Source organism: Apteryx mantelli, chromosome 4, assembly GCF_036417845.1.
Source record: "Apteryx mantelli isolate bAptMan1 chromosome 4, bAptMan1.hap1, whole genome shotgun sequence".
In the NCBI taxonomy this organism is placed as follows: domain Eukaryota; kingdom Metazoa; phylum Chordata; class Aves; order Apterygiformes; family Apterygidae; genus Apteryx; species Apteryx mantelli.
In genome coordinates, this window is record NC_089981.1 from 71,956,042 (window position 1) to 71,978,281 (window position 22,240).

A 22,240-nucleotide genomic window follows, 5' to 3' on the forward strand; every position below is an offset into this window, starting at 1 on the left:
AGACAGACTTGAGAATGCTTGAATCCCAGCTGTGTATTCAGTCCATTACAGCACAGCTGCCCTACTTTTCTTTCCTTTATTTGTAATGATTTCAGACAAAATATGAGTGAGCAGCAGAACAGTAAAGCACACTGCTGTAGTGCTTCATTTCGTCTGTCTGGAACAAAAATAAGCCATGTATAAAAGTAGAGACGAGACTGGGGATGGGGTGACCTGGACTCTACTCCAAGGTCTGACATTCGCTTCCTGGTTGGAGTCACTTCACCTCCCTGGACTTCAGGCTATTTGTGAAACAGTTCTTTAGCCCATTATAAAATGCCTTCAGATCTGCAAGCGTGTTGCACCGTAAGAAGGAAACTGTATTATTATAACATCCTTTCCTCCAGATGATAGTAGATTAAGTAAAAAAAGAATACCTAAAACAGTGAGATGTAACATAACAGATGATAAAGTATGCATTCAAGTATAATACACTAGAGCAGAACTCAAATTAGGATGAACGCTAGAAGCGAGGTCTTAAAGGACCGCTACACAACAGACGACAGAGAAGTCCACAGGCTGCTTCCAGACCAGGAGTGCACTTCTTCCTGCTAGGCTGCTTCTGTGAGAACGTGAGACACTGCAGTGAGTCTTGAAGAGAAAGGCTGCCAGAACTTAATTACTTTCAGAAGGGATGCCAAGAGCTAACAACTGAGCATGTCCTGTTTCAAGAAAGGAAAATGGACAGACACCACAGAAAATGGAGTGGAACTAAGAGTAGAACTTTGACTTCTACAGATATTTACCAATGGTCTAAGCAGCAAATAATCTAAATGGGTTTCTTGAATGCACTAGTGCTTTGGCAAATATCACAGTACAGTGAAGAAGGAATGACAGCACATTTTTCTGTATTTAGTAAATCTCCCTAAAAAGTAAACTTTGCATTTTAAACACAACTTTAATGAGGCTTAAAAAGCTGCACTTGCCAATATAAATACATATTTTTAAAAAAAGAAATGAAAGCTGCTTACTTAAGAGGAACACTGAAAATGTTCATTTAAGAGAGACAATTATGAAGAGCCAGTTCATCTGGCCAGAAGACCTACCAGCATTATACAGCCTAACAAGGGCCACTCTGTTCACTACATCCTCCAGAAATGATAATGAAGCAGGATTCCCAATGAAGAAAATCGCTGCTTTAGAAGTCATAAGATTATGCAGAATGGCAGGAACAAAGAAAACATCCATCTCAAAGTTACACATATGTTTCTTCGCCCTTCCTCCTGAAGAACCCAGGTGCCTTGGAGTCCTTGATGGAGTTATCTATATCTGTGTATCTTGAGGATGAGGTAGGATGAAGCAAGACCAGAGCCTGAACCCAGGCTCAGTGAGAAATGGGATTATCCAGGAACATGTCCTGGATTCCCACAGCTCCTCCAACTGCTCTTACGTTGACTAGTTACTGAAAAAAGTATGTATCAACCAATCCTCTGCACAGCAGCCTGGCTCTGCTAGGTGGGAGGCAGAGAACAGCCCCACACATCAGTCTCGCTGCTCCTGGCTGTCTGCTGGGAAGCAGGGAACCCGAAGGAGCTCAGTGACGACGACTGCCTCATACTTCCTACCTCCGACTACTAGCTGCCTGTTCACAACTTACGAGGTGGGCATCACAAACAAAGTCTGCCGAAGAGACCGGGCACAGAAAGGGCCCATCTATGCCAGCAAGCTCTGCCAGGCTGACCTGTTTGGCTCTTGGAGTGGGTGAGGGCAAGGAGGAAGTTGCAGTAACAGGAGGGGAGGGGGAGAAAAGAAGCAACAGCAGGGATCTGGGGCAGGGGGGAAAAGAAGGATGGGAGTAAAACCACACACACACAAGAAGGTTTGGTAGCACTGCATTAGTTATTATGCAATCTGCAGCTGACTTTCTTCAGTTGTTAAGGTTTCCATCCTCAAAAAAGAGATCTAATCACATGGGACTAAAAACATGTTATCAGCTTATCATGTCCTTGAGGCAAGCAACTCCAGAGAAAGCAACAGTTCACATACACCTTGGGCCTAAATTTTCCATTAGGTAACTCCAGGCATCTCCTGATAGGACCAAGAGCCTAGCAATAATCTAGGCCCTGAAAAACTCATGCTGCTGGGCCAGACTTCTATTTTTTAAAATACCACTTTGCCTAAACTGGATGTGCGTCATTTGGGCAGTCTGTGCATGGGACTAGCTGATGTGGTATGAAGCACAAGGCTGTTGTGAAGCAAAGTACCATAGCATCATGTGCCACTCTTATTCCAGTGAGATCTGTGACCCTTGGCCTCCTCAAGCATAACAAGGAGAGCAGGAAATAGCAGAAAAAAAGAAAAATGTCCTCTGAATACTAGCACATGCTACCTATTGGCTGGAAATAGGAAAAGGAAGATGTGTTAGTATGTTAAAATGTATCAGTACATTAAATATGAAAGCCAGACCACCCTCATTCTTTACTTGAGTGGTCTGGATGCTGGGGAAGTGTTAGGTCTTTCCTTGCCTCCAACAAATTCTCTTTAGTAGAACTTTTGGTTCCTTCGAGTGCCATTACTTTGAGTACAAGTGGTGGTGTGCAACCTTGCTACCAGTTTTATTCATGCAAGATCAGAGAGATTCACAGTGGGATGGTATCTTTCCCAAAAGTTCTTTGGATGTCCAGAGAGTAAAGCCACAAAGCCAGGCTTCTAGCAAGTTCTACAAACATATGTTTGTAGTAGGAACACTGGACAACTTTGATATTTCAAGGAACAGCAGAAGCTAAACAACTATTTCTGAGTCCTATGACAGACTAAAAAAAGAAATCTCCTCCGGCTTCTGGCAGCTGAGTAGTATATACAGTAAACATAAAAAATAGGGGAAGACATCATTGTGTTATAATGGCAAAAAAAGATTTTTTTCCAAGAAAATAAAGCCTTCACTCAGGCTTTGATTAGACAACGACACTGGTTAATCTGCCTAATGAAGTACCAGCATTTTTAGTCAGATTTTCCCTACAGACCTGCACACCATTTCAGCAATACTGTTTATATCTCACCTTGAATCCCCCCAGCATGCGAGACACTAGCTAGGTTCTTCGGCTGTACGTAAGCTAGTTTGAATGGAGGGACCACAAATGGTACCTCCTGACCATCCTGAGGCAGTTTAGAAAGCAGATAATCCTCTGAACAGCCAACTTGACGCTTCACTGACACAGAAGACATTGGAGGTTTCTCCACAATAGCTGGTCTGCTTGTGGCTACCACTTCAGATTCCTGCACCATGGAAACTGCTAAAAATAAAGAGCAAGAAAAACAGAGTCCACATGTGCATTAAGTTTTGAACAATACTATGAACAGATCTCTATTGTTTAATAGGATCTGTGCTTGATACATTACTTACTGCTGCTAGTATTCAGTTTTACTAGCAGTCAGGACTAACACCTGGAAAAGATATTCATCCTCATGGCACCTGTACTGATACAAACTCTTTGGTGCAGAAGCTAGTATTTATAGTTACCTTGCTCTTAAATCATTTTTTACAAGAGGTACCCTGTACATTTGTATCATAGAACAGTTGTGCAAACAACTAACATACCAGAAGAAAATCCTGACAGCAAATCCACGGGGGGGGGGGGGGGGGGGGGGGGAGTTCTCTTTTAGAGCATTTGAAAAATACAGGACCTTTATATGACCTTGGGTAAAAGAGTTGGCTTTTTTGGACAGCATTCCAGGCTGCAAGGAGCAGACTTCAGACAAGTGTTATTTTTCAGTTCCAATTCCAATTCATAACACTAACAAGCATGTGTTCAATCTCCAAGTGGAGGTACAGAAAGAATTTTGGATGTTGTAAAAGAATGTGAGTTTATCAGGGGTGACATAGCAATTTTATTAATGGGAATCTCATTGTTAATGAAGCTGGAATAGCAGAACTCTTAGTCAATGTGATTACTATGTTGGAACTCACGATCATTTTTTTCTTTTTCCACGTAGAAGCACCATTTACAGCAGTTCTTTAGATATTCTTTTGCCATTGTTTCTGTGTTGCATTTCAGAAGAAACCACAATCAAAGATCCAGCGCCGCTATCAACTCTGAAAATCACAGCCAAACAAACTGCATAAGATGGAAGCAACTGAAATTAAAATGCAAAATTATTAGTTATTTAATTCTGCAGCTGCTTGTTGGACTCGGTCTCTGGGTCACTGAGAGAGTTACCGTTCACTTCAGCCATAGAAGGATCAGACCCATCAGATTTCTCTTACCGAGATAAATTATTTTTATATAAAATGGTTTTCTCCTTTCCTGTGCTTTTATAACATACAGCATCCCAATACTTTCAGTGATCCACTCAAACAGATCCTTTCAAGAACACTGAAACTCACCTCATATTTGTATGTGCCACTGGGCTTTGGAGTTTACTCAGCATTAGATTTGTTTTGATGTGGTCTTGTCAAGTCATTTGCAAGATGTGTTTTTTATTCCATTTCCCTTGCTCATGTTTTTCCTATTCTCTTTTATTCATGTAATGTTTTCACATACATATGCCTTTACATGTTTTACTCAATATACTCTGTATTTTACATGTGAAAACACTCTTTATGAACAAGGCCAACATCGCCTTCTTTGAGGAACTACTGCTCTCTTGTAATTGTATACACATGAAATTGAGGACCCGTTTTATTACATAATTGTCTACTACGCATCTAGAAAGAGAGAGCACCGACTTCCAGCAAAATAAGAGGCAAGCAATCTCTTAAAGAATGAGAACAAGTCTGTAACAGCTGGTTAACATTAAAAGGACTTTATGAAAATCCTAACTGGCCTGATTTAAATGTCTCTATTCATATGCTTATGTTCTCTTTTCAGAGGGACACACACAGCTGTGTTGCCTCCTGTCCAACATTTCAGCTAAGTCTAGTCCTTTTACATGTACCTAAAGTACACAAGGTTCTTTACAGAACATACCTAAGATATGACTCCAACTCCACAGAGGTCACAAGAAGACACCAAACAGAACATGAAAATAAGCTGAAGGGATGGGAGAGACAACAAGTGGGAGAAACGGGGATAACACACGGAGAAGATGACAGTTACACAAAAACAGACGTTTGCTCAATTATCTCAATCACAGGAAACTGCCGAAAGTTCTCGTGCTCCAGCATAGAAGCTATTCGCATCTGCACTGTGGTGGGGCAGGCGTTTTGTTTGTATGTGTGTTCAGGGACAGCTAGGGAACCACACGAATGTTGTTATAACATTAATTGCCAAAGCATCAACCAAAAACTTGTCTTTCATTACACTGCAAAATCAAAAATTTGATGGGTGCCAAGTGGCGACGTTAAGCTATGAAAGCTTCACCTAACTTCGAAAACTTTCTGTTGTTAACATTACTTACTTCCACGGGGAGGGTGCATCTGAAAGAAAGGTATCAATAGATGTGGCACTTTACAAGTAATGGCCCAGCACAGCATATATTCCCTGACTCCCTCTTTCGCACTCTACAGTGGCTCAGCATTGCTATTTATATTTTAAGTTATGGGTTTTGCAAGGTCATTGAGAGCACAGGGCTTCATTTAGAAGGCTTTGAATTACCTTATCAACTTTAAAATGCAAGTGTGATATATAATGAAGATCTATTACTACAACTACATAACTGTTCCAGAATTATTCTTAATTACAAGCTACCGTAGAGTACCAATTAGAAGGAAATTCTTAAAATATATTCCCATTAGTCCTAAACCTATCAAACAGCTAAAGTGAACCATCATCCTACTGCAACAAGGACTCAAGGAATTTTTTCGTTTAATGCAATTTTCTCTGAAGAACTTTTGCTATTTTTACTACTAAGTGACATTAATCACTTCCTCTGATTTTATACTGCTCTTTGTGCTCAGTAGACCAAAATGAACAAAATGCAGTGACCTGAACATAAAAAAATTCATAAGTAGCCTGAACACTGGTACATGTTATTCTGCAAGAGCAGAATGCTATTCAAGAGATTACAGTGTAGTCTATAACCAGGCAGAACAGGTGCTCAAAATCCTACTTAAAAAGGGACACCATTACTCTACTCACACTACTGTCCCTGTTCTCAAAATTGCCATATGAACTTAAGTCTGATACAAGATTTGTACTGAAAAACTACAGAGGTGATACCACCGCCACCAACAGAACCCACTATATCTTTACAGAAGCACAAAGAGATGCACAAGAGCTTCTCATGGGATTTTCCACGAATCCTCTATGAATCAAGCTTTCAGCACTGCTCCTCCCTCCAGGACACTCACCTTGGTGAACCACGCTAGAATTCAAAGTTTACTTTAAGGCTCCCATGCAGTGATTTTCCTTCCCAGCTGTTATCAGTACACAGCTGGAGTTAATATGCTTTACTCTTGTTCATCATATTTAAACTGGGCTGTAACAGCTGTTTCATCTGCTCTAAGCTTTGCAACAACGATAGCTAAGCCTCAGTGGCAGTTTGCTCAGGCAAAACACTCTTTTATCTCAAAATGTCAAGGTTGAATTTATTCACTACTGGTGGTGAAGAAACAGAAACTTGAGTGATGGCCCAATTTTCTAGTTACATAAATGGGGAAAAAAAAGCACAGTTTTTCTGCATCAGAGAAAATTCAGTTCATGGAAATAACTTCTTTCCCTGGAATTGTTTAGCTGGAATCGTTCATGTGAGTGAGTAAACAAATGCAAATCATCTGTCACAAGCCGTTGCCTTTCTGTCACTGGGTTGAGTGCCTTGCTTTGAAAGACGGGCTACACACTGATATTGAGGATTTAGCAGTAAGAATGGAATTCTACATCTTTTATACTTCTGTAATAAAAAAAACAAACTTTTTTTTTTTTTTTTTACAGTAAGACCAAGTATCCTGTGATATTCTTTGACCATTAGCTTCTGTTTTCATTTAACGATGTGGAAGCATCCACACATTTCTTTCTACTTGCAGGCAAATATAAAAGCAATTCATCACTGCCGATTGTACTGAAGAGTACATTATGATATTGCTATCTACATATTACTGTTTTACAGTCCTGGTAATATCAGTAGCAAGGCAATATCAGTAGCAAATGGCAAAGTACTTTAGAGTTTCCAGTTCACTTTGGACTTAAACAAGATACTTCTGAAAAGAAAATTCCAAGATTGATGTTTACACTTGGTTTTGTGCTTAAAAACATAATGGTGTCAAAGCCAGTGGCAAAATTTTCACTTTTGTTCCTAAACACATTAGGAAAAAATGACAGTATTTGCTGAGGGACAGATCACCGAAATGCAGTCCTCCCTCATGCTTTTTAGAGCACCCTGCTTTTTTCATGAAATCACAATGTGGATGCTTTAAGTCATATTTTAAAGTTGTTTACTTAATTAAGCTATATAGATATACATATTTGGGCTTTACTTCAGAAGAGCAATCCTGGCAGTAAATTAGATGGCTTGGCACCCAGTTAATTTCTTTCATAATACTGATATTTTCTACGTTACCTGTGGTTAGCCGTGCAACTTTCATTGCAAGCAAAAGTTTTGTCTTTACTGCGTGGGGCAGAGAGAAATTTAGTGAGCTCTGTTGTATATTCCTTTAATGGGGTGGGGGGGGCATAAAAAAAAAGTCTCATAGAAGACTAAGCAAGTACTTCATGATCTTGACAGAAGGTGACACTTCTATCAAAGGTGAAACTTCGCCTATATGCCAGAACCTTCGGCTCACGTTGGCTACCCCAAAATCTTCAGTATATCGTTTAACGGTTGTTAAACAGTCGCACTTACATGCCTGGGAATAAGTTTACTGAATAAATCTGAACTGGTACGGACATTTCTCAGGTACACCACCAAATTTCAAAGAGGTACTGACCTCCTGGCAATGCCATCCATGTTAACGAGTTAGGACTCCTATATGCCACCTCCAAGTTTTGAGCTAAGTTTTTGTTAGGCAATATGCACACACACACAATCAAAAACATACTCCATTTTGGAGATACTAGACTGGGAAAAGGACCGGAGTTAACCTCCTCCTGAGCGGAGGATTCTTCCCAATTTTCAGACAAAAGACTGAGGCAGAGAAATCCAGTCACTTGCACAGAAGACCTGCAGCAGAAGAGGGCACTGAGCCCAGATCTCAGCACTCCCTCGTTCAAATTCTCTCTCTTTCTTGGTGTTCTTCATCAATTTCAGCAAGCTTTTTCATTGCTTTCCTCTTCCCAACATCAACCCGCAATAAGATAACCAAATGTAACTCAGCAATAGTCCTTCGACACTAATGCAGAAGGAAAGCCAATGTTATTAGAACATCATGGAAACAACATCAAAGAAGAAAGTTTAAAAACCAACCACAAACACGCATAGAGTCCAGGGAATTAGTCTCACTACTATTTTAATGTATTTAGATGGAGAACATAATTATCTTAACGATTTCCAGATTTCTCTGATAGACTTTTTGAATGCGTGAAAGTCAGATAAACACAGTATCGAAGACTTTAGTTCCAGATGCTTCCAGAATGATTACAAGACCGAGATGTTTGGAGAAGAAAGCAAATATTTTCAACAACCCATTAAATAAAAAGAACATGACAGAAAACGAATGAGTGTAATACTAAATATTAAAAGCTGCACAGTCTCAATAGAAATGTCAGGTCTTTACTGCCTTATGATGAAAGGATGCGTTTCGCAACAAACTGGTAGACTGCTGATGTATTTTACCACATTTAGTCATAGCACTGTTCCACAGGAGATGATCGAGTAACACATTTAATACTACGTAATAGAAACAAAGGTGAAGCATCTGATCTCAAACTGGGAAAACTGGCTAAGCCAGATGTTTCAAAAAGCCACCAAAAATCATTAGGAGATTTATTTCCAGCCATAAATATATAAAACACTTTCTCAGATCTGTGTTCCAGAAACACCACAGCAAAGTTTCTAGTTGCAGCCAGTACTCACTAAGCAAGAGGTGTAAAAGAAAATATCCTGAAACAGGGACGATCAGTTCTTATGGAGCATTTGGGACAGACCCTTCCATGATGCAAGTGTCTACAGCTCCACTAGCCCCAGTGGAGCTGTGACAATTTGCAGCAGCTAAGGATCTGCGCCGCGGAGAGGGCCAGCACAGGCTTGTCAGCTCACGCCTCAGCCAAACAGCACTTTTCCACTACCTCTTTGCCTTTCGGAGGTTCAGCCCCAGGAGATGCATTCAATTCCAACCATGCAAGTCTTTCAAAGAGCACCGCAATAACGCGACAGGTCTCCAAAAGCACAGGTTGGAGGGCTCCTTTCAGTGACACAGATGCTGCAAAAGGGGAAGCTTGCACAGGCAGCTGTGTAGCGGTTTGGTTTCTGGGGGAGAGCATCTAGGAGCTCTTCATTTGAGGAGGGACAGCTTGTGATTACTGCATCCAGAAATCAGTGAACGCTACTAAAATAGGTTAAATGATTCTGAGAAAGTTGCCTCCAGGTACTTTGCTACTGTATCAGCAAGGACAGCACATGCACACACACACACACACAGTGCCGTGCACAGGCATATGTTTGCCAAAGACATAATGTATGCAATTTAAAAGTCCTGAGTTTTGGCATTATAGGCAGGCCTAACTGATTTGTAACATCCGCACGGGACAGAGAGGCTTTGAAAGACGCGTGCAGAAAGACTTTCACGTGAGACACATCTTACAGACAGTTCAGCAGAAACGTCATAAAGAGATGGAAAACTCTCATAATGCAGCAAATAAATGCAGAACAAAAATTGTAATTACACATTTAAAACAGAAAAAGACTGTGCATCAGTAAGCTAATTTAGATGACACGGATTCTACGAAGGACTGTGGCACAGCCTTCCTGGGGCAAAGAGCCTAGCAGCTTGTTGTAAATAGTTATACAATTAAATCTGGTAACAGAAATAGATGGTTAAAAGTTGCTAGGAAAAGTGTCACGCTCCATGATGCAAGCAAACCACTAACTGTTTTGGCACAGGAAAAACCTTCCCACTTTGGCAAATTATGACTTAACAGCCCATGGGCAGGGGGAAGCTTTACGCTTTCCTCTAGCTGTTCTCAGAAACAGGACAGAGAATTAAACGGACCATGGGGCAGAGCTAGCATGGTCCTTTCCTGCAAATTCCTCTTATTTAGTTACACTTTTCTAAAATAGAAGCTTACTTTTCAAGACCAGGAGGACAATTATGTTCCCCTGTTCTGACCTCCTAAATTACTAACATTTCATCCAGCTACCCTGGCATTACAACATAGCAGCTTAAGCAGGAAGACACTCAATTTTTATATAAAAACCAGAGAAGTAGTGAACCTACCACAACTATTTCATACAATATTCTAATAAGTAATCATCTTCACTGTTAATATCTTAGCCCTATTTCCAGTTCAACAGATAGATTCAGATCTGTATTATAGTTCTCAAAACATCAGCCCACTTCTCTGATAGCTCTTTTTCAAGCTGATACTACAATTGCACTATGCACCTCAGGATCAACCATTACACAGAATAAGATTGGAATATATTTAATTAAAGCTCACAAGAGCAAGATTGCTCTCATTCCCACAGCGCTGTATTGAGATCCCAAACTCTGTTTCTGGTCCACTGCCGTCTTTATACTCCCAACAGGCCTATGAGCAAGTGGAGATGAGATGGAGGATCTGAAACTACAGAGAGCTCCTGCTCAGGCCCTCTGAAGACTGCTGTAGCATTCAGGTAGGACACTATTTGCTGTTTTGCCTCCTAGAGATAACAGTTGCACATAAAGCTTAAAATATTTGTAATCAGCAAGAGTGCTCAGCACTTTATCACTAGTGGTCAGGATGCAACTATGATACAAAAATATTACTCGTTTGGGTTTTTTTCCACCTTTAGCAGGCTTCTCCTGAGGCAGAGAAACCAGCTCAAAAGTCAGTTCTTAGCTGAGCTATTGTCATAACAGAAGTTTACTACGATCCCATGAGCCAATTTGCACATTCTTGTGCATAGAAGGTTTAGATGCAAGTGACCCACTGCAGAAGCTCTGCCTGAACAGCTACAGCTTCCTATGTGCGACGGGGAAAGACTATGCCCTGTCCCATCGCACCTCTCCCTTCTTCCTCCACCTTCTCTACCCTAAAGAAGATGAGCTAATACACGTCTCCCTTCACACAGGTCTTGAACTGAACCCTACAGGAAAGGCACTTGTGCAACCTAGCCACGGTCTCCTTCAGCTCAGCAGCTGCTTCTTCCCAGGGCTCCAAATTGGAGGAGGCCAAAAACCCTTCAGCGCATCTGCGTACACAGTCCAGGAACAGACCACCAAACTGAGAGTAAGTCACGAAGCAGCACTAATTGCTATTGCCTACTTCCCTGAAGAAAAATAAAGCAGAACAGGTGTGTGTTTGAGCTATTATGCTATAGGAACAACTGCCTCTGCTTTTCAGGCACCCCTTGGAGAAGGGGAATAAGCTCTGGCAAGAGCACACGATCAGAAGTCGTTCTTCTGACACAGCCCCCAGTGACATCCTGACTCTTACTTAGCGTTACAGTCTTGCACCTGCATCCCTTAAATGCAGACTTAATCCGAGCCTGCCCTAGTATGCAGAAGATTAATAATATCATTTACGAGGGCCAAAAGCACAATTTTCATAAATCTGAGCCAATTTTCCTCATGCAAGATTTATGTTTGAATTAAGAAGAGAACATTATAAATCTATCCCATGATAAAGCTTAAAACTTGGAATTTTTATATACTGAATCCCTTATGCTCTGGGCTGTAATAGTTGATAGAGATAGTATTACTTCCTAATGCTGCATTAGGCAAGTAACCAATTCATCCAATTACTGTACTGACATCACTGTTCCTGTGAACTGTAGATAAATGTACTGACTTGGACAAGGATGTACAATGTGGTATGTATTGGGGCAGTAAATATAAATGAATAAATCCATTATGTTGGACTGCAATCCATTATGTTGGACTGTTTGGACTTGGATGGAAAACAGCAAAAAAGGAGTTGAAGTCAGGACACCAGAAAAGAAAACTTAGAGACTGAAATCTCTGTAAAAAGAGCTTGGCTATTGATGAGAACATGGAAAGAATTCAACACAAGATAAGTCCTTCGCTCTAAGCAGATTAGGAAAAATCATGACAATCACTGATGGTTACTTTATAATCTAACTGAACTATTAAGAACTTTATTTTTATATATACTGTGTCGGTTTTTAATCCAAATTTTTTCTCTTTTTGTGGTAATGCCAGGAGACAACAAAAATAGAACTGTCCCTCTATACCCCGATACCAAAAAGAACTAGAGACATCTGGATGCATTTTTCAACTGGACAGCCAAGAAGGTTTTAGGCAAGAGCATCTGCCTGTGCACTTGGGTTCCTTAACATGGCTAAAAGTGTCTAGCTTTGAGAAGACGGCCCTCCAAAACCAGCTCAGTGAAACACTGAAACAGAGCACTGAACAGGATCCAGAACTCCTCAGCCATCTGTTGCGACCACAAAGCCACACAGACAACACATGGACACACATATAATATCCAGACAGATAATGAAAAATAGCTCCTCCTGTATACTGTAAAAAACCCAGACAAAAAGAAAACCCAAACAGCTCTGCATAAGAAAATACTGTTTCATCGACATTAATACTATCTTAAAAGAACCCTGTTGACTTATAAAAATCAAGATGGAATAGAATTTTGTATATACATGCATGTACACAAATCTAGTGTTTTGTTTTAGGCAAAGTACTTTTTTTATAATCAATAATTATATGCAAAATTATATTTCACGATCCTGATTCAGGATTAAAAACAAACAAATAAACAAACCTTTAAACTATGGGGTTTCCATAGGAAGAAGATTCCTTTTCAGCAGTTCTGCTTCTCATTCTCTCACTCTGCAATCAGTTACAACATTTTGGGGGGAGGAAGGAATTACATATATTGTATAAATCAAGGGTGAAAGAAGTATGGATGAGATTAAGAAAGGACACAGGTGACTCCACTACATCTCATATATGAAAACAGATTAAATGAATCGCTCAAGAATAGGAAAAGGGAACAGACCTTAATTAATTCAAATCCAAAACAGATTGGGAGTATGACTCTACAGGGCACACATACTAAGCTCAGGAAGCTGCCTAAACACACATTCGAATAAAAATCCAGGAGGATTTTTTTTTTTTTGCTTTAAATCCACCCAGACTAGAGGCTCACAACCTCTTTAACAATCCCAGCATGCTTTTCAGAGACATGAGCTGGCTGGAGTAGCTGGCAACTGCCCAAGTTCATAGGTAAATGGTAACCAGAGAGTCAGTGCATAAAAGAGGTATTTTAAAATAATTTTATGTAGACAGTGGAGGAACCCAGGCGAAATCAGAACCGTCCCAATTTGGCACCCCAATTACTACTGGCCAAATGCTGCTACAACTATGTGGCAAGGCAGCAGGGCTTTGCTCAGCTCTGAGAGGACGGAGGTGTGGAGAGAAGCTGGCAGCAGGAAATCATCATTCCCTTCTTCCCCCCCCCCCCCCCCCGCAAGACAGATTTGCTGAAAGAAGTGAACAACATCTACACCATGAATATACAGGCTTTTTTTTTAAAATCCTGTTGAGTTTAAAACAACGCTCTGCACAAGAGATTCTGACCTATGATTTCACACATTGGTGAAAGCAGATCTGAAGTAAACATACCACTGAACTGAACAAAAGCCAGGATGATTCAGGGAGATGTTCTGGGTTTGATCAAAGTTTAGTCAAGGAAGATTTATTACTTACTCTGATCACTGCTGAGCAGACAGACAACCTGAACTGAAGATTGCAAAAGAGTTCTCAACCTAAGAGGCAGACGATCACATTTTTCCAAAGGTAAAAATAAGGAAAAAAGGTTTTGGGTGAAATGAAACCAGACTTCAAACTCCTGAGAATGTGGTGCTGTCTCCTAGAAGCTCTATACAAAACACTATGACCTTTCTAAGTTTAAGAATCTCTCAGAAATAGGAAGCACAATTTCTTTGTGTGCCAGTCCGTCACTAACCACAGAAGCACTGCTAGCTCGACCACATTTAAACCTAGTTCTGACTGACCCTCATCTTTATAGGATGGCAAACCCCCTTGCCCAGGATGGGGTACGTTACACAAGTCTAAATGCAGGGTTCATACTCCAAAACGTAGGTGCTAAATTAATTTAAGTGTCTAATAGGTTTTGAGGTCACTAGGGCATGGTTTTTGTGGATTGCTTTCTTGGACTTCAGCGCGGTTTTAACTGCCAAAGCAGCCGCTCCAGGACTTGCTCTTAGGGCCAGACCCAAAGCTCTTTGCAGTGTCCAGAAAAACCCTAAAACACCAAGGGCCTAAGTGTGGGGCCTAATTATCTGTTTCCTCCAGTGTAAGTGTGGCTATTAGATCACTGAAAAACAAAACTTCATAACAAAGTCCCCAGGGTACAATTTACAGGAAAGATAAGCATCAGATTTCTGACATAATTTTTCTTCTTTGGCAATGAAATAATGTAAACCTCAGCTGTGATGACAGGCAAATAAACATTCATACTAAGGTTAAGAGAAGTGTCCTCACTAATTCAGCACAGTTTGATGTATTAATGTGATTAAGAGATATGATACAACACAGATGAGTTCAAATCAAACCCAGGATTTCCATCTCTTCCCAGATGAGGCTCCTCTGAAGATTCATTCCAGCCACCGAAAGCAATCAATAGGATTTCTTCTCTGCATAATCAGTTTTTCTGAGGAGACTGAATAGTATTACTAACCAGTGTGACAATATAGCTTAACCCAAATTCAGCCTGTTCTTTCTAAAGTCAAAATCAGTTTTGCCTTTCACTTTAAAAAGAAGATATCTTAAGTTGGTTGCTGACAGAGTTTGGGTGTTGTCCTGCTTAGATTAGAGAGATAATATTTACCAGATTTAAGGTATCTCAGGAGATTTAGAGTAAACAGAGCAATTCTATTAAAAAATTAAATAAAAGACCAAAGAGGGGAACAACAGGTTTGGCTACACATCCTGCAAAAAATCACAGTATGAAGAAAATGACAACATTTTCATCAAACGAACAAACAAACTCCACCAGGTGCTTCCGGTATAAACCAAAGTGGGCGAGATTCACAGAAGGGCTTAGTAGGCCTAAGTGAGCCAAAACCTGGCTTCCTAGTGGAATTTGCCCTTCCAGTTCAGGCACGCTGGCTCCACGCACGCACGCGGGAAGAGCAGCGGATGGTCGCAGGCCACGCTTCACTGTGGGCCACTTAAAGGGGCGGCTGCTGCCAGAAGGGGCAGGTCTGCTCTCCATGCCAGCAGCCCTTCACCTTGGATCTAGCAATCACGCAGCTGCACGAGGAGTTGGCTCAGCTCATGGATTAGATGGAAAACTAAACCACTAAAATAAACGTTAAAAGAAAAAAAAAGTATTTTTCCAGCTCCCCCTGTGGCTGGCTACACAAGGGTGGGGCAGGAATGTGCGGTCAGGGCACGCGGGGAGCCAGAGCAGGACTGCCCTTTCCAGAGGCAACCCACAACCACCGCGGATTAACAGTAACATAAACCTGAGTCTTAAACATCTAATCGCAGGATCAACAAAGGCTGAGCAGAAAGCAAATCAGCCAGTAGAAAACACAAGTGGCAGAACAAACAAGCGAGATTGAGTCTAATGATGAGGACACCAAAGAGGAGACTGGAATTTCAGCTTTTCCCTCCACCATAACAAATTAATAGCCTACACACATGTGACCGACCGAACAACACTGCCGACATTCAGACTCTTTTCACAGCATAGCAAGAAAAAGGATTTAATCACCTGGGGATCACCTCAATCCATCACCTGAATTAAGTGCAGATAGGGGCAGGGGAACTGATGGGACATTCACAGATCCAACACGTCCTTTGCATGCAGTTTTTAGTAAGTGTGATTTTCATATGTATTTGCAAGAATCAAGTGACACTTTAATAATAAATATATTTTTCTTGTAATTCAATATGGTTCAACCACATGTGTTCTGCAAATATGTGTTTTAATATTTAATGTACAGCTGGAAAAGGGACCAAAATTCAAGCTTTCCCACTCCTGGATTCATGCCCTAACCACTGAGTTAAGATCACAGCTCACCTAATAAGTATTTCTGTATTGAAAGTAAAGTGAAACAGTTTCAAAAGTAAGGAGTCAGAGACCACCAGCCCAGAACAACATGCAGGTTTACGGCTACAGCACTCTCTTGAGAAACGAAAGATGCACATTCAGAACGTGGCTCTTCGCATCTGGGTGACAGTTCTAGACATGGCCTGTTGAATAAAAAGCAAGGCGGGGGGGGGGGGAGAAAGAAAAGGAAAGGAAAAGGACGGAAAGGAAAAGGACGGAAAGGAAAAGGACGGAAAGGAAACAGACACAGACAGCCAGACACGACAATGTATTCCCCTGCGTGTGTTTTAAATGGGCCCTGATCATGCAGGTATAATCTGAAGACAGCCGAGCTCTCCAAGGGCAAAATGTCAAGGAACACCTCACTTGTAGATCCCAGGACAGCTCAGGCACCCAACTAACCAGCATTGCCAGAACTAAGGCACACCAAGCAGCAGATCTTTACACATTCTGAGGGTTTTACCGGAAAAAAACTGTACAGACTGTACAGAATAGAGACAGAGCAGGAATTTCGAGGCTCTAGCTCCGAGGAGTCGGTGCCTACAGGACCATTTAGATGCCCCAGTTCTAGCCCAGGCTACTTCATTGAGGTCTAGTCCTCTCTGTACACAACTACAACCACCCTGACTGGAAGTGTAAATTAAAAGAATGTCCATAGTATTCACCTTTTCATTCCTAACTAGTGAAATGCATCACATTAAACATGGGGCATGTTTCCACATTGAAGGGAAGTTACAAGCCCAGTTTAATTTAAGCTGATCTTTATTTTAGACTGTTATTTGACTAGAAAGATCTGAATCACCTAGAAACCCAAGAGTATGGTAAACATTAAAAAAGTACAGGCTGGCTTTAGAAGAGGATGGTTTGAAACTGCTTATAATCACAACTGCTACTTTGACTTTAAGAGTGCTCTTGCACACAGAAGATTATAACTTCAGTAAATATAACGTATTTTCCAATGCCAATTTCACTTAGTAAAGAAGGGAAACTCTAGCTAACCATATTCACAACTTCTGTTTGAGTTCTGGCAAAACCATATCGCTAACTACCTGAAGTGCTCCTTCAGATGGCAATTTGGTTATTTGTGTTATTTCTTGTCTGGTATCATAATGCCTAGATGTTAATTTACACAGAATATTTTGATTTTATAAGAACATTTTCTTTTAGCAATACCAGTTTGAGACTATTTTAAATACAACTTAATCTTGGACATAATTTATATGACGGTACAATTTTGTAATACTTGAATATAGTAACTATTTTTCTACCTGTCTCCATTTCTCAAGGTCTACCATTCAATAAAAAATACAGTCCCAAGCCAAATCTTGGAAGCACACAGTCAAATTAACATTACTGCAGCCACAAAGAAATGAAACCCCAGCCACTGAGAGGGGAAGACCACTCCAAAACCCTCACCGATACGGTAGTGAGCTGGCAAGGTATTACAGATGTGTAGCATCACTTGCAACACCAACTGCCCGGTAATGCTGCCTTGTACAATTAACGCTCTGCAAGTTGAATTACTCAGTCAAGTTCCAGCCTACTTGCAACCATACATAGGAGACCAGCATGCTCATATCCTTGCAGAACTTTGACTTTAAACACGCGCTGTCACACAGGAATATTCCTGACTATCACCATGCATCAAGCGAAACACATCAGAGTTTGTAGAGACGGTCATTAATTCACCTTTGCATCTCAGCAACCTTATATACGTGGCGAGAAAACAACAATTTACAAGGGGCAGAAATATCAGCGCACACGTCAATGTCCCACCAGACAACAGCGAGGCAGACGCCGCAGCGCCCGAGGCTGCCGGCCGCCCGCAGCCGAGCGCCTCTCCGGCAGCAGGGCCCGGCCGCCGCCCCGGCCCGCGGCTGCGCCGCCCCAGCGGCGGCCCCACCGCGGCCGGACCGACCAGGCACCGCGGGGCCCAGCGGGGCTGCCGCGGCCCCGGCCGCCGGCCGCCGCCTCCCTCCTTGGGGGCGCGGGGCGCCTCGAAGGCTCCCGGCCCGGCTCCGGCCCCCGGCCCGGCCCCGGCCCCCGCCGCACGGCCCCGGCCCCCGCCGCACGGCCCCACGCGAGCCCGGCGGCCGCCCGAGGAGCCAGGCGGCAGGGAGCGGCCGCCGCCTCGCGACACGCCCGCCCCGCTCCCCCGGCAGCGCCTCACCTGCGCCGGCCGCTCGCCCGCGTCCGCCCCGCGGGCTCCCCGGCGCCTCGCCGCGGGCCGCCTCCTCCTCCTCCCGCCCGGCCCGGCCCCGCGGCGGGCAGCGCCCCGCCGCTCCCGCCCCGCCGCCAGGGGGCGGCCTCGCCCGCCGCCGCCCGCCCCGCCGCTCCCCCGCGGCTGCCGGAGCGGTGCGGCCCGGCCCCACTGCACTGCACCCCCGGCCCGGCCCCGCTGCCCCTGCACCCCCGGCCCGGCCCCCGCTGCCCCTGCGCCCCCGGCCCGGCCCCCGCTGCCCCTGCGCCCCCGGCCCGGCCCCGCTGCCCCTGCCCCCGCTGCCCCTGCGCCCCCGGCCCGGCCCCCGCTGCCCCTGCGCCCCCGGCCCGGCCCCGCTGCCCCTGCCCCCGCTGCCCCTGAGCCCCCGGCCCGGCCCCGCTGCCCCTGCCCCCGCTGCCCCTGCGCCCCCGGCCCGGCCCGGCTGCCTCTGCACCCGCTGCCCCTGCACCCCCGGCCCGGCCCCGCTGCCCCTGCACCCGCTGCCCCTGCACCCCCGGCCCGGCCCCGCTGCCCCTGCGCCCCCGGCCCGGCCCCGCTGCCCCTGCCCCCGCTGCCCCCAGCCCCCAGCCCGGCCCCGCTGCCCCTGCCCCCGCTGCCCCTGCGCCCCCGGCCCGGCTGCCGCCTCACCGGCGCGGCTTCGGCGCGGCCCCGGCAGCTGCGGCGCTCAGGTGCGCTGCCGCGGCGCCTCTCGCCGGTCCCGGGCGGCCGCGGGGAGTTTCCCGGGCGGCTCCGACCCGCCCGCGGGGGCAGGTTCGCGCGCGTGAGCGCTGCCCGCAGCTCTGCTGGGCCGCTGCCCCGCCGCAGCCGGTGCCAGTGCTGCTCCTCGCTTCGGCAGAAGCAAGACCGGGCCTGTGTTTTAGGGAGAAAAGTGATTTATTAATGTTTATGGTGTCACAGCAAGCAGCGTTTCCACCTGGAGGACTGAGCCCTGTTAAGTTAGGCTTTGCATGGACACATGAGCAAAAGCCCCTGCTGCAGGCTGCATGGGATGCAGGATAAGTTGCAGCTCATGCACAGCAAACAGGTTCAGAAATTTCCCCAGGAAATTCGGGTTCAGAAATTTCCCTTCAGGAAGTGCAGGGGTTGGGAGGCTCCAGGCTGTTTTATCTGGGCCCTTTCTCTTCTCCTGCTTCCCCTCCTGCCGTGTCTCACAAGGACCAGAACCAGAAGTGCTGAATACCCTGGGTGGGGGGAGGTAAGCAGGAAGTGGGGCTGCATTTCTGGGAAAAAGTGAGTGTTTCCTCAAGGAAATTCTGTACTTACTCTAAAAGCTTCAAAAACTCAGATAAGTGACTGAAGTTTTGCAGGCTCATCCTGACTGCTCTTGAATTCCAGCCTTTTGGGGATTCCCCATCCACCAAGAACGTAGCTTTTCTATGATTTAATAGCACCATGGACCTGATGCTAACTAAGAATTTCATGCTTGTCATCATGCACTGTAACACAGCTACTTCAAGCTCCAGAGCCACTGTGCGCATAGAGCCTTTGCCAAAAGCACAGACTCACTTTTGAACTAGCAAAGAATCTGTGTTAACAGTTCAGAGCCAATAGCACGATATTGGGATATCATGTAGTGGAGTAGTTCTGATTCCTACTAATGGGGCTCGTGTGATTATATACGGTCACTATTTTAAAGAAATAAAAGTAATTTGGCATGCTTCCAAAATTATCTGAGCTCTTTTGAAGTGTACATTAAGCACACATTTCAAGGCATGTCTTTATGTGATTGAGCAGCTTTACTTTCACTGTTCATAAAAGCAGGTTTAACTACTGATACAGTTCCTGTATGCAACTTGTTGCTATCAGGTTACGTGAGCATAGGTCTGCACCTGGCTTCTTCAAGCTCTTCAGTGATTTCCAGTTTTGCCTAAGTAGCTCTGCAGCTGCTAGAGTCAGGATGTGGCAATAGCCAGCCTCCAGGCATGCAGGTCACATCCCTGATTACGGAAGGGACATAAAAATGATATTTCTGACAAGGAAGTAATAGGAGAAAAACAGTTTGCAAGATTGTCTTCCTTCTTTCTCAAGGTATGGGAAAGGCCATCCTCTGTAATTTAAGGGGCCTCTTTTCTCATTCCCTTGACTTTTTTTGATGGTTAGAGCCCACCTTCCATTCTGCTTTCACCTGCTTGAAGACTGGACATGCTGCACATGGTAAGGGATGGGGCTGACCTGATTTTCGTGGCAGTGGAGAATGTTACTGAGCTACAATTTCTTAGCTGGGATAGGAGATAAACCTTCCCTCCCTTACAAGATTTTTGTCCCAAACAGATCTAGCCTGAAGCTCAGGAATGCAGCCAGTTCACCTCTGTTCTCTGCTGCCTCGAGCTCTCATTCAGCTGCAAATATGGTTCTTGCCTGCCTCCTGCCAGTATACGGCGTGACCCATGCTCTGCACTAGTTGCTACTAGTCTTCTAATCTTTCTGTAACTCAACCTCCCTGGAGAAACCTGGTAATGTTCCCTGCCTCACTGAGACCTGCTCTTGGCCCCTTTCTCCTCCATGCCCAGCCCAGGACTATCATTGCAACCGCTCATCCTTAATAGTTCCCAGTGCTCTGGAGTTGCTCTTGCCTCCTCATGCTGCCTCCACCCAGGGCACCCCTGGTGCTGAGACCAAGCTATGAAACGAGGCTGGTTTGGGATGACTGTGTCAAACCACTGCACGCTCAGTTCCAGAAATGCAGGGCTGGGACATTTGAGCAGCCCTGCGCAGAGCCAACGGAGGAGAATTTATTAGTCTGGACTCTCGGCTATACTGCACTTCTCATATTCCCCAGCGAGGGCTGTCTCATCTGTTTTGAACCTCTGCACAACACGCTTTCACTTGCTGATGGTACTGTTCATGCTATTGAATTACAACTTCACAATATTCTTCACAGTGAAAAAACAATAGCCAGAAGAGAAGACTGTAGTAAGTAGCTACAAACAGGAGAGCATATTATCCACCGTGGACCTCAAACTTTTAGGAAACATCCAGATGTGAAACAATAATAACTACATATGTAAACGCTGAAAAAAGTTCTTGACTAATTCTTTGTGTCTAATGTTTTTGAATAATTCTTTGTGTCTGTGAAAGCTTTCAAATAGACTATGTATGACTCTTTTTCTTCACTTTCTGCAAATATGCCAGCAAACAAGTTTGTAACCAGAAATGCTCATGGAGGCTGCAACTTTGCAGAAACTGACTGAATTCTCCCTAGTAATCTTCTGCATCAGAAACCTGATCCTACCAGTTCTGCTCACTTACTGGATCATGTCAACCTTAATTTTAAATATCCAGCTGTTCAGAGGACGAATCATGTTTGTAGAGAGTCACTGAAATCTTTCAAGCAAAAAAGTGTGTATCTGTTGAAAACATTTTTGCTTAGGTGTAGTTCTTACCTAGTTTGAAAAAGATGAAATGCAACTAAGCAACTGATCACTGCAAATAGCTTCCCCAGCTTGCTTAGAGTCCTTCAGAGTTAGACAGTTTCTAATGCCGATTCGTCTGAAATATTTTAGTTTCAGAAAGTAACATAAAGTGATGTGCTTATGATCAGATTTAAAATATAGTGTATACTGCAATAGCCAAGTGATGAGCTCAGCTGTCGGGACCTAAAAGTAGGACGTTATCAGGACAAGTCCAACACACAATAGAGGACTTTTCACAGCCAAACTCTGTGTGTAGCCACTAAGTAAAGTTTTGTTACACAGAAGCTTTGAAAGAGAAGAAAGAGGGTTCTGCAAATTAGATTTCAGCAAAATATTAGAGTCCTTTTCAGCCAAAGTCTATAAGTGGTTAATACACCTTTGTTATAAACAACTTCTGCAGCCATGAAAGTTATTACAGCAATAATCTTTATCCCTTGAGGTTTTGCTGGGAAAAACATGAAACTGTATTCCTCATTCTCCCTGCCCTACTGTCAGCT

At 43.9% G+C, this 22,240-nt stretch overlaps 1 protein-coding gene across 5 annotated transcripts in view; it reads right to left on the reverse strand.

Annotated features, from left to right (window-relative positions):
• Window positions 1-19,005, reverse strand: part of TC2N (tandem C2 domains, nuclear) — a 34,855-nt gene extending 15,850 nt beyond the window's left edge. The window contains exons 1-3 of one of the 5 annotated variants that reach the window (XM_067295616.1): window positions 18,958-19,005; window positions 3,947-4,072; window positions 3,039-3,272 (exon numbers count right to left, since the gene is read on the reverse strand). In XM_067295616.1, the coding sequence (XP_067151717.1) occupies window positions 3,039-3,272; window positions 3,947-4,013 (301 nt within the window). In that variant the 5' untranslated portion in view covers window positions 4,014-4,072; window positions 18,958-19,005. Of the gene's footprint in view, window positions 1-3,038; window positions 3,273-3,946; window positions 4,073-12,788; window positions 12,818-18,279; window positions 18,337-18,957 lie in introns of those variants that run through there. The other 4 variants (XM_067295618.1, XM_067295615.1, XM_067295617.1 and 1 more) reach the window with 4 other exon arrangements.
• Between the last annotated feature and the right edge of the window lie 3,235 nt (window positions 19,006-22,240).